We start from the raw sequence: 15629 nt of genomic DNA, 5'->3' as shown, positions 1-15629 counted from the left end.
CTGTTCTGTGCTGTATTGTTTGATGTTCTATGTTACGTGAAGAAGTACGGAAGTTAATGATTATGCTTCGGAGCTAATAACCTGCAGCCATGGGTTATTGTGGCTTGTGAAATTGAATTTGGATTCTTTTTCTGCAGAAAATTTGGAAATCAAGTTTTGTGCCCAGTAAATCTGACTATGAAGCTGTTGGATTGGTTATAAAGACAGAAAGGTCTCTGTACTTTCGGGAAACCTGCTAAGGCTGACATGTGATTTCAGCAAATAGCCATTTAGCTACTTACTGATGTCCTTGACATTCAGTTGCATCAAACTTCTACAATGAACACAGTGGTTCAAGAAGGCCCATTACTACCACCTCAGAGTGATGAAGAATAGAGACTAAACACCAGACTTGCCCTATCCTATTATTGTAATGCTGCCTAACATTAACCTTAAACTACGGTGGCACAGTGGTTAGCACTGCTGCCTCACAGCGCCTGTAGACCTGGGTTCAATTCCCGACTCAGGCGACTGACTGTGTGGAGTTTGCACGTTCTCCCCGTGTCTGTGTGGGTTTCCTCCGGGTGCTCCGGTTTCCTCCCACAGTCACAAAGATGTGCGGGTCAGGTGAATTGGCCAAGCTAAATTGCCCGTAGTGATAGGTAAGGGGTAAATGTAGGGGTATGGGTGGGTTGCACTTCGGCGGGTCGGTGTGGACTTGTTGGGCTGAAGGGCCTGTTTCCACACTGTAAGTCTAAGTCTAAGTCTAATCTTTACCAGTTTAGAATTAGAATTAAGAGTTTGGTTTTATTGTGACTTGTACTGAAGCTTAGGAATACAGATGTACAGTGAAATGTATATAAAGTCACCATTCCTAGAACCATCTTCAGAATAAAGGTTTCTAGGTACAAAATCTTAGGTACAAAGTAGAAAAGTAAGTAAAGTTTAACATTACAGTCTTTCTTAACTGCTTAGCCATGCTGCGCCTCGCAATCCCTACAAGGGCTCGATCTCCTCTGTGCTGGGCTCTTTTATCCCAATTGGCTCCCTCTCCCAATGCTGGCTCAATTTCCCCCTCATTTGACGTCGCCATAGATGCTGGGGGACCTCAGGTTGCCTGCTCAGGCCACCGCCACAGATGCCAGGGGACTTCTTTCACTGCAACACTGGCTCGATCTCCTCCACGCCACACAAACCCGCTCTCCGCAGAAAGTAAGTCGATTAAATTAAGGGAAAAAGAAAGAGCGGCGAAAGAAAAATAAAACGTGCCAACAGACAGAGCCGATGAAGTCCAGGCAGAAACCCGCACTCCCCCCCTGCCAGTCTGCCGCCTATCTTGAATTAGAATTAGTTTGTACGTACACATTGATTACAACTGTGAAAACCTATGCCTCTGATATCGTGCAGGCAGTTGCTCAGCCTTTTGCCATCCCAAGTGCCCCAGAGGAAATGTCTGTTTCAGCTGTTTTTGATTGAGCCGGGTGATGGGGACTGGTTTCACCAAGTTATGGCGGTAGAATTGAAACCACCCCTTTTCCGGAATATCATTCATTGGCTTGAGACCATTGAGTCCCTCGGGCCTGCTGCTGCCTTCACTTAGGTCGCGACTGATCTCTCCTCCCATTCCATTTACCTACCTTTGGCCAATTGATGACCTTATCAGTCAACAATGCATCAGTCTCAGCGTTCCAGTTGGTGCCCAGTGTCTATAACCTTTGGGCAGAGAGATTTGAATATTCTGCAAACCTATTGTGAGGAAAAGATACAGCCTGACTTCACCTCTAACTTTAAAATCCTGTTTAGACCACAAGATGGAGAAGCAGAGTAGGCCTTTCAACTCATCAAGGTGAAAGTGAGGACTGCAGATGCTAGAGATCAGAGTCAAGATTAGAGTGGTGCTAGCAAGGCACAGCAGATCAGGCAGCATCCGAGGAGCAGGAAAATCAATGTTTTAGATGGGAGCCCTTCATCAGGAATCACTCAGTACCACTCTAATCCTCATCAAGTCAGGTCCACCAATCAATGAGATTAATGCTGCTGTGTTAATCTTCAATCCTAGTTTCCTCTTTACCATGGTTTCCCTTCCTATTTAACAATCTATCTCAAACTTGAATCTACTTAACAAGCGATTGTTTCTCTATATCTACCCACCTGAATTCTTTGTGCATTGTAAACTCTTCAATAAGATCACCCCTCATTCTGGAGATGCTTCAGGAGTTGCAAGTGGAAGCATTTTCATCATAACTGAGCTTTACAAAATACAGCAGAAATGTTTTTTTTATTTTTGCAGCCCGTCATTAATCGTTGAAGGGTTAATGAAAATTCTTCAGGAGGAGGACTTGAATGGAGCAGTCATGAAGATAACCAAGTCCAAAGGGATCCATTTTGAAATCTATGAGACAATGCTGATACAGCCAGAAGTAAAGTAGACCAACTCCTCCCGGTCTTGCTAACAGAGTGTCTCTCAAATTCACCTGCCCCTGACGTCAGGGGACATGAGCTGACAATGTATTTTGCACAAACTCTAAATGACTTTGGATAAGTGCAGGCACCAACTTGGATGTTCTTTTGCTATGCCCTGCATAAAATGTTTTAACTTTCCTCGTCTTTAAATTATTTAATTTAATTATATTTTTGTAATCAAAGGGAACTCTGCAGTGTGAAATAATTGTGGATATTGTTGAACAAATTATGACTTAAACTAGCAATAAGAAACTTGAACTTGTAATGCTTTTAAAATTGAAAATGTGTTGCTGGAAAAGCGCAGCAGATCAGGCAGCATCCAAAGAGCAGGAAAATCGACGTTTCAGGCATGAGCCCTTCTTCGGGCTCATGTCCGAAACGTCGATTCTCATGCTCTTTGGATGCTGCCTGACCTGCTGTGCTTTTCCAGCAACCTATTTTCAGCTCTGATCTCCAGCATCTGCAATCCTCACTTTCTCCTCGATGTTTTTAAAATTCCCAAGATTTCCTTTACTGATCATATACTGGGAATTCATGAACCTCTCGTACAATAGAAGAAAGTGAGGACTGCAGATGCTGGAGAGTCGAGGGTGTGGTGCTGGAAAAGCACAGCAGCTCAGGCAGCATCTGAGGAGCAGGAGAATCAATGTTTCGGGCATAAGCCTGATTCCTGATGAAGGGTTTATGCCCAAAACCTCGATTCTCAAATCCTTGGATGCTGCCTGAGCTTTTCCAGCACCACACTTTCATACAAATGTCTTCTTAATCTCCCTATTTGAACTTGGACTCAAATCCTCTTGGAATCAATCCATAAAATCTTTTTGCTATGCATTTTGGACAGTTTGAAACCTGGATGTGCCCAGTGCATAGTCTAACATTCCTGGTCATACAGGTAGGACATATACTTCAATGTATAACAGGCAACATTTTTCTCATTTATGATCTATAAGTGGATTATTTTTGATGTAGCTTAATATTTACAGCTTTTGGCACTAAACTTTTAACCCTAAGAAATTATGGAGTTAGGATAGATGTTGAAATTTAAAGAATTTGAAATCTGACCCTATGAAGTATCATATGTTGCAAGGGGTGTTATTTTTATATCTTAAGTCCCATATCCCTTAAAGAAAGTAGGGTTTAGGTCCACTGAAGAGCATTTAGCATTTGTTGTTCTGCATCCAATTCGCGCACACACACACACACACACACACACACACACCCCAACCCCTTCCCTGCCCCCAGAAGTCAGTATATCACTGAGGCATTGATGTAATTTAAAATAAATTCCAAGTGTTGTGCTGGAACACAGCTAGAAATAGAAGGATTGCTCCTGTGGATCCAAGCAAGAAAGTGTGAGCTGGTACCATCTTGAGTGCCCACTTATCCCCAAAAAAGTGTTACAATTCCATAATAGGAAATATGCACTCTAAGTTATCATCATGGAAATGGAAATGATGTTTATGTGTATGCCAAAAACTGTTGTAAACCAAAATGTGACTTTCCCCTGTGGATAACCCTGAAACATATTTATAGCCGATCCCTCATTGCCCTGAAGAGTCAGCATCGACTAGGCCTGGAGCCACATGTAGAGTAGACCAGACTTCCATTCTTGGATAACAATCGTGAACCTAGAGACTAGGCAAAGGCATTTATTTTTCTTTTCAGTTGTTTATAGTACTTGGGCATTGCTGGTTGGCGACATCACTGTATGTTGCACATCTCTAATTGCCTGATTGAACTACACTAGTCCACATGGTATGGGGACAACCACAGTGATATTAGAAAGGGAGTTTCAGGACTTGAACTCCACGATACTGATGGAACAGCGATTATAATTTAGAGTCAACTGGTTCTCACCTCCCATCATCACATATTGATGAATTGCTTACCTTTGAGCTTTTTTTACACATTAATGGACAAAAATTTTTGGCTAATCCATAAGACCATAAGATGTGTGAGAAGAAAATAGGCCATTCAGCCCATCCAGTTTGCTCTGCTATTCAGTCATGGCTGATATGTTTCTCATCCCCATTCTCACACTTTCTCCTTGTAATCCTTGATCCCCTTGATACTCAAGAACCTATATGTCTCAGTCTTCGTGTGTTGGAAAACAGACCAAAGCAAAGGCACTTTAATTTCAGCCAAAGGTGTGAGAAAGGACATTTTTTTGACCTGTCACTGTAGTTAATGTAAACATTTCAGTTCAGCAATACTTTAGGAGTCTGGGAGAGGAAACCAATGGAGAAGTGCAGAAGGCAAATGTTGCCAGGTGGAGTCATAACAGAGTCACCCAGCTCCTGCCCATAAGGAAACATGAAGAGATGTTCTAACCCTAGGTATTGATCCAAACAGCTTTAGCTTGGTGGGAAAGTCACCATTGTTCAAGCCTAAGGCTAAAATAGTAGATCAGGCCCTGGTGATCTAAAGGAGGGCCTTTCCTTGCAGCTGGAAGGAAGTTTAAATTTCCAGTCAGTCAGACTAGGAAGGGAGTAGAAAGGGTGAGAATCCACAGTTAATCCACTCCATTTGAAATTTTTCCCTTGACTTATTTTATGCCAGGTGAACAAACATAAATCAAGGCTTGACGTTTTGCATCATCCTATGTCAAGGATGATGTGACAAGTTCACAAGTTTACTGATTGAAAAGTGCAATATATCTTCTTATTGCTCCATTTAAAAGTCATTATAAGATAAAAGATTACAGAATCCAATTTGTTATCAAAGTCTGCTAGAGGTATCCCCTCACATTTATCTCCCCCCAACCCCCCCCCTCCCATTTACCTCCCCCAACTCCCCTCCTGATTTATCTCACCCCACCACCCCACCCCCATTTATCTCCCCCAGACCCTTCCCATTTATCTCTCAGCCCACTTGGGTCATCCCTCATTCCTGATGAAGACCTAATGCTCAAAACATCGACTCTCCTGCTCCCCAGATGCTGTCTGACCAGCTGTGCTTTTCCAGTGTCACACGTTTTGACTCTGATCTCCAGCACTTGCAGTCCTCACTTTCTCCCAGAGGTAATTCATTGCAATGAGTGGTGCTTATTCATTAAAGGAGATTGGAAGTGGGTTTGAGACATTTAAAAATGGCACTAAGCCCATGTCAGCCATTAAAACGCCTTCTGCTCCCATCTGCTAAGGTCCCAATGCACTGTGTATGAAAGAGATGTAAGTGTATGGTAGATTGGAGCCTAATAATTGAGAGCCAGGCCCTGTGACTGAACTGGAACTTGCTCAGTAGTCAAGCTACAGACTCAATGCATTCTTAGATCAGGTCACCTGCTAAGATTTGTAGCTCGGGTGCTCGTTGTTGTGGTTCTGTTCGCCGAGCTGGAAGTTTTTGTTGCAAATGTTTCGTCCCCTGGCTAGGCGACATCATCAGTGCTCTGGAGCCTCCTGCGAAGCGCTTCTTTGATGTTTCTTCCGGTATTTATGCGGAAGCGGCAAGGACAGACCACTATAAATACCGGAAGAAACTCAAAGAAGCGCTTCGCAGGAGGCTCCAGAGCACTGATGATGTCGCCTAGCCAGGGTACGAAACGTTTGCAACAAAAACTTCCAGCTCGGCGAACAGAACCACAACAGGTCACCTGCTGTCCATTTTCCAGGCAACCAAATGAGATATGGGAATCAACAGGATAGGAAAATTGAGATTGAGAATTGATCACAAGCTTGCTGAGTGCGAGTATTATTTCCAGTGGCTGCATAACATATTAATGGCCTTATTTATTATGTTCAATGTCTCATCCAATCCCATCTAATTTCTCTAAGGGTAACTGTAATAAAAACTTCAGCCTTGATCTGTATCAAAGTTTTAAAATGCACTAAAACATCCTGTTCACAGAAAGATGAGGCACTGGGAAAAACAAAAGCCTCACAAACCTACTTTGCCAAGCCTCAGCCCCAGAATAGCATACTTTATAGACTCATAGAGTCATAGACATTTACAGCACGGAAACACACCCTTCGGCCCAACTCGTCCATGCTGACCAAATATCCTATCCTAACCGTTTGCCAGCACCTGGCCCGTATTCCTCTAAACCCTTCCTAATCATATTCCCATCCAGATACCTTTTAAATGTCGTAATTGTACCAGTCTCCACCACTTCCTCTGGCAGCTCATTCCATACACATACCACCCTCTGTGTGAAAAAGTTGCCCCTTAGGTCTCTTCTATATCTTTCCCTTCTCACCCTAAACCTATACCCTCTAGTTCTGGACTCCCCCACCCCAGGGAAAAGACTTTGTCTATTTATCCTATCCAGGCGACTCTCTGTGTGGAGTTTGCACATTCTCCCTGTGTCTGCGTGGCTTTCCTCCGGGTGCTCCAGTTTCCTCCCACAATCCAAAAATGTGCAGGTTAGGTGAATTGGCCATGCTAAATTGCCCGTAGTGTTAAGTGAAAGGGTAAATATAGGGGAATGGGTCCAACGTTTGTGAGAAGATTTGTTGCTCGGGTACTTGTTGGGTGTGGGTGGGTTGCACGTCGGATGGTCGGTGTGGACTTGTTGGGCCGAAGGGCCTGTTTCCATATTGTAAGTAATCTAATTGTGGGTGGTACGGTGGCACAGTGGTTAGCACTGCTGCCTCACAGCGCCAGAGACCCGGGTTCAATTCCAGCTTCAGGCGACTGACTGTGTGGAGTTTGCACATTCTCCCTGTTTCTGCATGGGTTTGCTCCGGTTTCCTCCCACAGTCAAAAAATGTGCAGGAAAGGTGAATTGGTCATACTAAATTGCCCGTAGTGTTAGGTGCAGGGGTAAATGTAAAGGAATGGGTCTGGGTGGGTGTGCTTCGGCAGGTCGGTGTGGACTTGTTTCCACACTGTAAGTAATCTAATCTAATAATTTTGTAAACCTCTATAAGGTCACCCCTCTGCCTCCAACGCTTCAGGGAAAGTAGCCCCAGCCTGTTCAGCCTCTCCCTATAGCTCAAATCCTCCAACCCTGGCAACATCCTGGTAAATCTTTTATGAACCCTTTCAAGTTTCACAATATCCTTCCAATAGAAAGAAATACCAGAATTGCATACAATATTCCAAGAGTGGCCTGTACAGCCAATGTTCTGTACAGCCACTTCTCAACTCTAATATGGAATGCTCTGTCCAATAAAGGAAAGCACACCAAACACCTTCTTTACTTTCTTATCTACCTGTCACTCTACTTTCAAGAAAATATGAACCTGCACTTCAAGGTCCCTTTGTTCAGCAGCTCTGCTGAGGACCATATCATTAAGTGTATAAGTACTGCTCTGATTTGCCTTTCCAAAATGCAGCACCTCACATTTATCTAAAGTAAACTCGATCTGTCACTCCTCAGCCCATTTGCCCATCTATCAAGATCCCATTGTAGGCTGAAGTAATCTTCATTGTCCACTACACCTCCAATTTTGGTGTCATCTGCAAACTTAATAACTATACCTCTTACGTTCACATTTAAATCATTTATATAAATGACAAAAACCAGTGGACCCAGCACTGATGGCACATCACTGGTCTGGAAAGCAACCTTTAGGGGAAAGAAAAACTTTAAATCAAAATGTTTTCTCTATAATATAATTGTATTATTTCAACTGCTGTAAATTTGTATTGATCATGAAGCATTATTAAAGCAACTTATCATGCCTGCATCAGCTTTTTGCATACCACTGCCTCTGTGTTGTAATGTGTCAAAAGACTGAAGTGATTCATTTCTTAGTGACCAACATTTCTCACAAACTGCACAAGTGAAAACTCATCTTTAGTTTTGACCTTTAAGTTTGGGCCTCACTGTGCTGTATGCCTGTTGTAGTTGGCTGCATGACAACTATCGCTGCACTTTAACTGAGAGTAAATGTTTACTTTGAGCGACTGTGTGAGTGAAACTGCAACCAACCCTTGTTAACATCTCTCCCAGTGTTTTTTTACAATTCTCTCTCAAACCATTGACTCCAATATGGCCATGACTGAGCCATTTGCCTGGCTCCCAGTGTAATTCACCACCCTGTCACTTCATTTCTGTGTATCATTCATGCAGTGTGAAAGAACATTGTTTGGAAAATGTTAACTGGCACTTAACAATAACCTGTAAGAACAACAAGGCAGGAGATGGAGTTTTGCTGATATTATAATGAGCTTGGACCTGTATCAAATTCTGTCTGCCAACTTAATGGAGATAATAGTTCATCTAAAACAAACAGCTTTTTCATTAGAAGTGGAGATGATTTCTGAAGTGTTGCTACAATCAGTGTAATCTTGTGCTGCAATTGGAAGCAGGAAACAAGGTGGGGAAAGGAAGTGAGGAGGGTGGGGGTCAAGGCAGTGTGTCGTTCCACGTCTTGCTGGTATCTACATGATGGTTCTGCATAAGGCATTGCCCACATTTGAAGAAAGTGCCTGTGAGGCATGATTGTATCGATGCCAAAGTACCCTGCATTAGGACTCGCTTATACCAAATGTCAACAACAATTTCCCTTCCAAGTTCTCAATGTGGCAGAATTGTACATCCTGATGGAGGTAGTGTACTGGTCACATGCGTACATATGCCACGATGTTGTCTGAGCAGCATGTTCTTCTTTCTCGTCCTGTACCAAGCCTGATTATTGCACAAGCCTCACTGGTGTTACTGTCCCTTGATCATAAAACAAGCCCTCCAGCTGTCATTCCTGGGAACTGGACTTCTTGCCTGTCTCGGATGGTCTGCAGGACAACCTGCAGCAAGTCATTACTGATTTGTGGATCCACTCTTTTGTCTTTCCTCAGATGTGCTGAAGAGTTTGTGAGGGGTCAAGGAGAGGCACATATGGACCAGAGGTTTTCCCTGCATTATAGGTCCAACAGTGATTCTCCTGGTTTGTAGGGAATCAATGCCAGCTGGGACCCAGACCTTTGATGCCCTCATGAGGTAATGGAGGTGACAACTTCCTATACCTCTTTGTGACATGATTTGCCAAGCTCCTTGCCTGTGTGCACCCAATTGGCTGATCACAATGTGATCCAGCATCCCACCATGCCCCTCCCCACCCCATGGTGGAAGTATCATTCACTTTCGGTCCTACCACCACTAAGCTCACTTGCTAATGGAAGATTTCACCTAATAATTTCATTGGTCATCATTCCCAAACTTTAACTTTCCACCTATTTCAAGTCATTGTACTCCTTAATGTGGGATTTTCATAATTTTAAGCCATCAGGAGGCTACTATAGTAAGTCAGAATGCCATTTAAATGGCCACAGACACTCGTTGGACCTCAGCTGAAGTATTATATTCAATGTTGAATGTTATTAGGGTTAATTACTCTGAATGAGTTGCCACCATCCTCTTTAAGTGAAGGAAACTGCAGGGTCAGCTTGGTCATTGTTATAGAAGAAAATTACCTCATGGTCTAACTAGTAGAGTAATTAACCAGATATAGTGTAGTACATGTCAGCAACTAGTTTATCTTGTAATGATACATCACTACATGAAATTTGAGAGGAACGAGATGCTGGGTCTCCCCCGTTCAAGATCCTAACCTGTTCTGTCCACAGGAGATCAGCATAGTGGTAGGTTCTTATGGCACTCTTCAGCTTTAACCCTTTCAGATGCATATACCCCAATGAGATAGTGAAGAAGACATTTGATATGTTTTCCCTTATTGGTCAAAGCATGAGTATAGGAGTTGGGATGTCATGTGGTGGCTGTACAGGGCATTGGATAGGCCACTTTTGGAATATTACGAGCACGCCTGGTCTCCCTCTTACAGGAAGGACGTTGTAAAACTTGAAAGGGTTCAGAAAAGATTTACAAAGCTGTTGCCAGGGTTGGAGGATTTGAGCTATAGGGAGAGGCTGAATAGGCTGGGGCTGTTTTCCCTGGAGCGTTGGGGGCTGAGGGGTGACCTTATAGAAGTTTATAAAATCATGAGGGGCATGGATAGGGTAAATAGACAAGGTCTTTTCCTGGGCAAGGGAGTCCAGAACTAGAGGGCATAGGTTAGGGTGAGAGGGGAAAGATATAAAAGGGACGGAAGTGGCAACTTTTTCACACAGAGGGTGGTACGTGTATGGAATGAGCTGCCAGAGGAAGTGGTGGTAGCTGGTGCAATTGCAGCATTTAAAAGGCATCTGGATGGGTGTATGAATAGGAAGGGTTTAGAGGGATATGGGCCAAGAACTGATAAATGGGATTAGATTAATTTAGGATATCTGGTCAGCATGGATGAGTTGGACTGAAGGGTCTGCTTCTGGGCTGTACATCTCTTTAACAACGTTCTCTACACTTTAGGAGCAGAGGGAAATGAACCAGAGTTGTGCCAGGGACCTTACATGTTAAGAGTAGAGAATCTAACATTGTACCCCTTAAAGCAGAAGAGATTTAGGAGGAAATTTAGTCGAGCTATTCAAAATTATGAAATGGGTTTGGGAGAGCAAAAGAAAAAGTAATTTATTTTTTGTCATGGTGAGTGTAAAATTAAAGACTTCAGCATCATGCCTCTCTTTACACAAATATTTAAATTCTGTACCATCAAGATGAAGGCAGAGCAGTAGACATTATCTACATGGACTTTAGAAAGGCCTTCAATAAGGTTCTGCATGGTAGACTGGTTAGTAAGATTAGATCACATGAGATCCAGGAAGAGCTATCGAATTGAATAAAATTGGCTTGATGATAGGAGACAGAGAGTGGTAGTTGAGGGTTGTCGTTCAAACTGGAAGCCTGTGACCAGCTGTGTGCTATAAGGTGCTGGATCCACTGTTTGTTTTCTCATTTATATAAACAATTTGGATGAAAATATAGGAGACATGGTTCATGACTTGACGGATGATAGCAAAATTGGTAGTATAGTGGACTGGAAAGAAGGCTATCAAAGAGTACAATGGATCATAATCAACCGGGCCAGTGGACTAACGATTGACAGATGGAACGTAGATTAGATAAATTTGAGATGTTGCATTTTGATATGGCAAACTAGGGTAGGACTTACACAGTTAATAGTCGGGTCCAGAAGAGTATTGTCAAATAGAGGACCAAGGGGTACAGGTACATAGTTGCTTGAAACGTCACAGGTAGTTAAGGTGGTGAAGAAGGCATTTGGAACACTTGCTTTTATCAGTCACAGCACTGAGCACAGAAGTTGGGGAAACATGTATTCTGATTGCCCTGCTACAGGAAGAATGTTATTAAACTGGAAAGAGAGAAAAAAAGATTTACAAGGATGAAACGGGGGTAATTGAGTTATAAGTAGAGGCTGGATAGGCTGGGACTTTTTCCTCTGGAGCCTAGGAGGGTGAGGGGTGACTTTGTAGATGTTTATCAAATCATGAGAGGCATAGATAAGGTGAATAGGCTGGGACTTTTATCTTTGGAACCTAGGAAAATGAGGGGTGACCTTGTAGATGTTTATAAAATCACGAGAGGCATAGATAAGGTGAATAGGAAATATTTGTTTTTCTCTGGAGCCTAGGAGGGTAAGGGGTGTCCTTGTAGATGTTTATAAAATCATGAGAGGCATAGATAAGGTGAATAGGCAAGGTCTTTTTCCCCATGGTATGAGAGTCCAAAACTAGACAGTCTAGATTTAAGGTTAAAAATCACACAACACCAGGTTATAGTCCAACAGGTTTAATTAGAAGCACAGTAGCTTTCGGAGCATCGCTCCTTCATCAGGTGATAGATTTAAGGTGAGAGGGGCAAAATTTAAAAGGGTCCTGAGGGTTATAGGGGGTACTGCCAGAAGAAGTGATACAACATTTACAAGGCATTTGGATAGGTACATGGATAGAAATGGTTTAGAGATGTATGGGCCAAATGCAGGCAAATGGGATTAGTTCAATCTAGGAAACCTGGTCAGCATGGGCGAGTTGGACCGAAGAGTCTGTTTCCATCCTGTATGACTTTATGACTCTAAACTGTTTACAGTAACAGGATAGTTAAGTGTCCAGGGAATAGGCATAAGGTGACTGACAAAAGAGCTGGAGATGACATGAGGATTTTTATTTTGCACAACAAATTGTCACACTCAGAACTTGCTGCTTGGGACAGTACTGGAGGCCAATTCAACATTGATCATGTGAAGAGAATTAGATGAATAATTGGAGAAAAAAATGTACAAAGTGATGTGAAAAGAGTTGGAGATTCGGTGCTGGTTGGAGAAAACCTTCAAAGAGCTGACATGGGCAAGATGGCTCAGATCACTTCCATTTGTGTTCATAGCATTCTATGATACAATAAGGAAGACCATCCAGCCGTTCATCCTTGCAGAAGGGTTCCCTACCTTCAGAACAGCCTTCAGCTCCATAAATGATTCCAGCATTTTTTTTTTGCATGCTCTATCCTACTGGAAAAATCACCCAGTGCCTTCACTTGACTTTTCCCATTCATTTTGGTCAGTGCTGACACTATGCCATGGGGGGGCAGTGGTGTAGTGGTAACACACTGGGCTAGTAATCCCGAGCCCAATGCCAATATTCTAAGCACATGAGTTCACATCACAACATTGGCAGCTGGTGAAATTTAAATTCAATGGAAATCCATCAAGGAAAGTTAGCTCAATAGTGACCGTATAAGCCCCCCAAAAAACTACTGCATTGTTTTATTTCAAAAATATACTTTATTCATAAAATATCGTTATGTATATGTATAATCACTAAAGCAGTTCGGTTCTGTACAGTAGCATATGAAAACAACGCTTTCACGTTTGACAAACAAACCATCGAATAGAATAGAATAGAATTGAATAGAATAGAACAGATTAGAAATTTATTGTCACGTGTACATTTACATAAAGAAACACAGTGAACTGATTTATAAATCACACCAACATGGAACCTACATCAACAACAGCTATTATATATATTAATAAAACAAACTAAAATTAGGACAGAGATCATTAGAGTTCAGTTAATGGCTCTGAGGTTCAGGCAAAGCTGATTTAGGAATGATGGAATAACTTGAAGCTGCAGGCAGGACAAGACCATAATTCCAACTCACTGGAATACTGGGCTGGAAGCCTCTGATGAAGACAATCACGCTGGAGATCACCACTGCTGGATGAGAGCTCCTGCCAGGCCGTTGGAATAACTGGATGCCAAAGGTGAAGATGACCATCGCATGGGGACAAGACCTCCACTTCAGGACATGAACTCCATGCCAGGACAAGATCACCACACAGGGAGACCAACAGATGGGGAGAGAGCATCATACAGAGAGACCAATAAACAGGTCGACCAACAGACAGGTAGACCAACAGACTGGTGGACTGACATACAGGGAAATTGAACGTGCCTTTCTCCTCCTTAAGGCACCCAGGCCTAGCTATGGACCTAAAGGCTTAGCCTAGCCAGTGAGTGCTAGGGAAGTTATCCCAGGACCTGGTTCTCACTTACCGGGAGACACCAGGCAGAGGGGAGCTGTGTCCCGTTTGTCCTGGCATTGCTGACTCTGCCACTGCTGTTGGAAGCTTAAAAGAAAAGAAAATGAAGAAAAACAAAAGAAAAAAGATCAAAAGCAAAAAGCAGGAAAGGCATTTTTACTTACTTATATTGGAGGCACTGGAAAGGTCCAATCACTGAACAGACTTGTATCCATCTGGTTGACTCATGCCCTTTAAGGAAGGGAATCTGTCCTCCTTAACTGCATGGCCTTGATGCAGCTCCAGACCCACTGCAACCTGGTTACCGCTCAGTTAGGGTAACGAGGGATGGGCAGTAAATGCTGGGCCAACGAGTGATACATGCATCCTGTGAACAAATGAAAAGAAAACAAATTCCAGAAAAAGTAAGTTTGTTTTCTTATTTAAAAAGAAAGTCTCACTTACACATTTTCCTGCTGAACATGTAATGGTTTCAGTAGAGCCCATGTGTGACTTATTAACAGTCCTCCTTCTGCCTCTGTAAAACCCAGTCTAATCTTTGAGTCTGAAGATGCAGACTTAGAGACCCACTTTGTTACACTGAAATGTCCCAATACCCAATACTTTGTGCATGAAATTAGCCATCATTTAATCCTTCCGTTAAGCATCCTCCAGTTAAACCATTGTATGGTTCTTTCTTTCTTCTGAATCTAAACGTTCCGAGCTAACGTGCCTCTCCAGTAACTTTGATGTTTTATCCATGCTGACAGAGGGAGTGCTGCTTTGTCTGAAGTTCTAGTTTTGGGTGAGAGATTAAGCCGAACACTGTCTCCAGTGCCATTAATAGTCTTGTGCCACTATTCCAAAGAACCTTTGAGGCAACTTTGACCTGATTTGACCAATGGGAAATTGATGGGATCAGGTACAATACTGGTCAATACTCCGATCATTATTTCATTCAATGCAAAACGATAAGTGTGGAGTTTATATATAATGTTTCACCCAAACACGTAAATTTCTCACCTAGAAAATCTTGTTAAAATTACTGACAAAAATTGCTGGAAAGGCTCAACAGGTCTGGCAGCATTTGTGGAGAGAAATCAATGTTTTGGGTCGAGTGACCCTTCTTCAGAACTGATGGACAAGAAAAAAGTTTGGAATGGAAATCCCATCACAGGGAGAAGCAGAACTTCTTCAGGGTGGACATGCCTAGAAGAGAAGTGGCAGTGAGTCAAATACTAAATAAGAACTGAAAGAACTGTCGGTGCTGTAAATCAGAGACAAGAACAGAAACTTCAGCAAAAAACTCAGCAGCTCTGGCAGCATCTGTGAAGAGAAATCAGAGTTCACGTTTTGGATTGATTTCTGAGGAAGGGTCACTCTATCCAAAACGATAACTCTGATTTCTCTCCACAGATGCTGCCAGACCTGCTGAGCTTTTCCAGCTTTTTCTATTCTTATCTCTGATTTATAGCATCCTCAGTTCTTCCAGTTTTTTTATTTTGTTAAAATTGCTCTCTTTGTTTTCAGTCTTCAAAATTCTATACATTTTTACTTCATCAGAAGGTGTTCTTACAAGATCTGAATTTTCTTAGGTCATTATTGTCTTTCAACAACATTTTTCAAACTCATGGCCTCTATCATTGAGGAGGTCAAGGGCAGTAGATGTATGGGAACACTTCCACCTGTAAGTGACCCTCGAAATCATGCATCATCCTGACTAGAATCATAGAATCCCTACAGTCTGGAAACAGGTCATTTAGCCCATCAAGTCTTCACTGACTCTCCCACACAGACCTCCCCCCCATCTTTTCCCTGCAACTCTGCATTTTCCCACAGCAAATCCACCTAATCTATGCATACTTGGACTTGGGA

At 42.6% G+C, this 15629-nt stretch overlaps 1 protein-coding gene across 1 annotated transcript in view; it reads left to right on the top strand.

Annotated features, from left to right (window-relative positions):
- LOC132826800 (15-hydroxyprostaglandin dehydrogenase [NAD(+)]-like) overlaps positions 1–2739 on the top strand; it is a 67359-nt gene extending 64620 nt beyond the window's left edge. The window contains exon 7 of the mRNA XM_060843038.1: positions 2270–2739. Coding sequence (XP_060699021.1) covers positions 2270–2408 — 139 coding nt within the window. The 3' untranslated portion in view covers positions 2409–2739. The remainder of the gene's footprint in view (positions 1–2269) is intronic.
- Positions 2740–15629: the final 12890 nt, after the last annotated feature.

Source organism: Hemiscyllium ocellatum, chromosome 2 (genome assembly GCF_020745735.1).
Source record: "Hemiscyllium ocellatum isolate sHemOce1 chromosome 2, sHemOce1.pat.X.cur, whole genome shotgun sequence".
Taxonomy (NCBI): Eukaryota; Metazoa; Chordata; class Chondrichthyes; order Orectolobiformes; family Hemiscylliidae; genus Hemiscyllium; species Hemiscyllium ocellatum.
The sequence above is the reverse complement of the archived record's forward strand: the minus strand, read 5'-3'. Positions and strand labels throughout refer to the sequence as shown.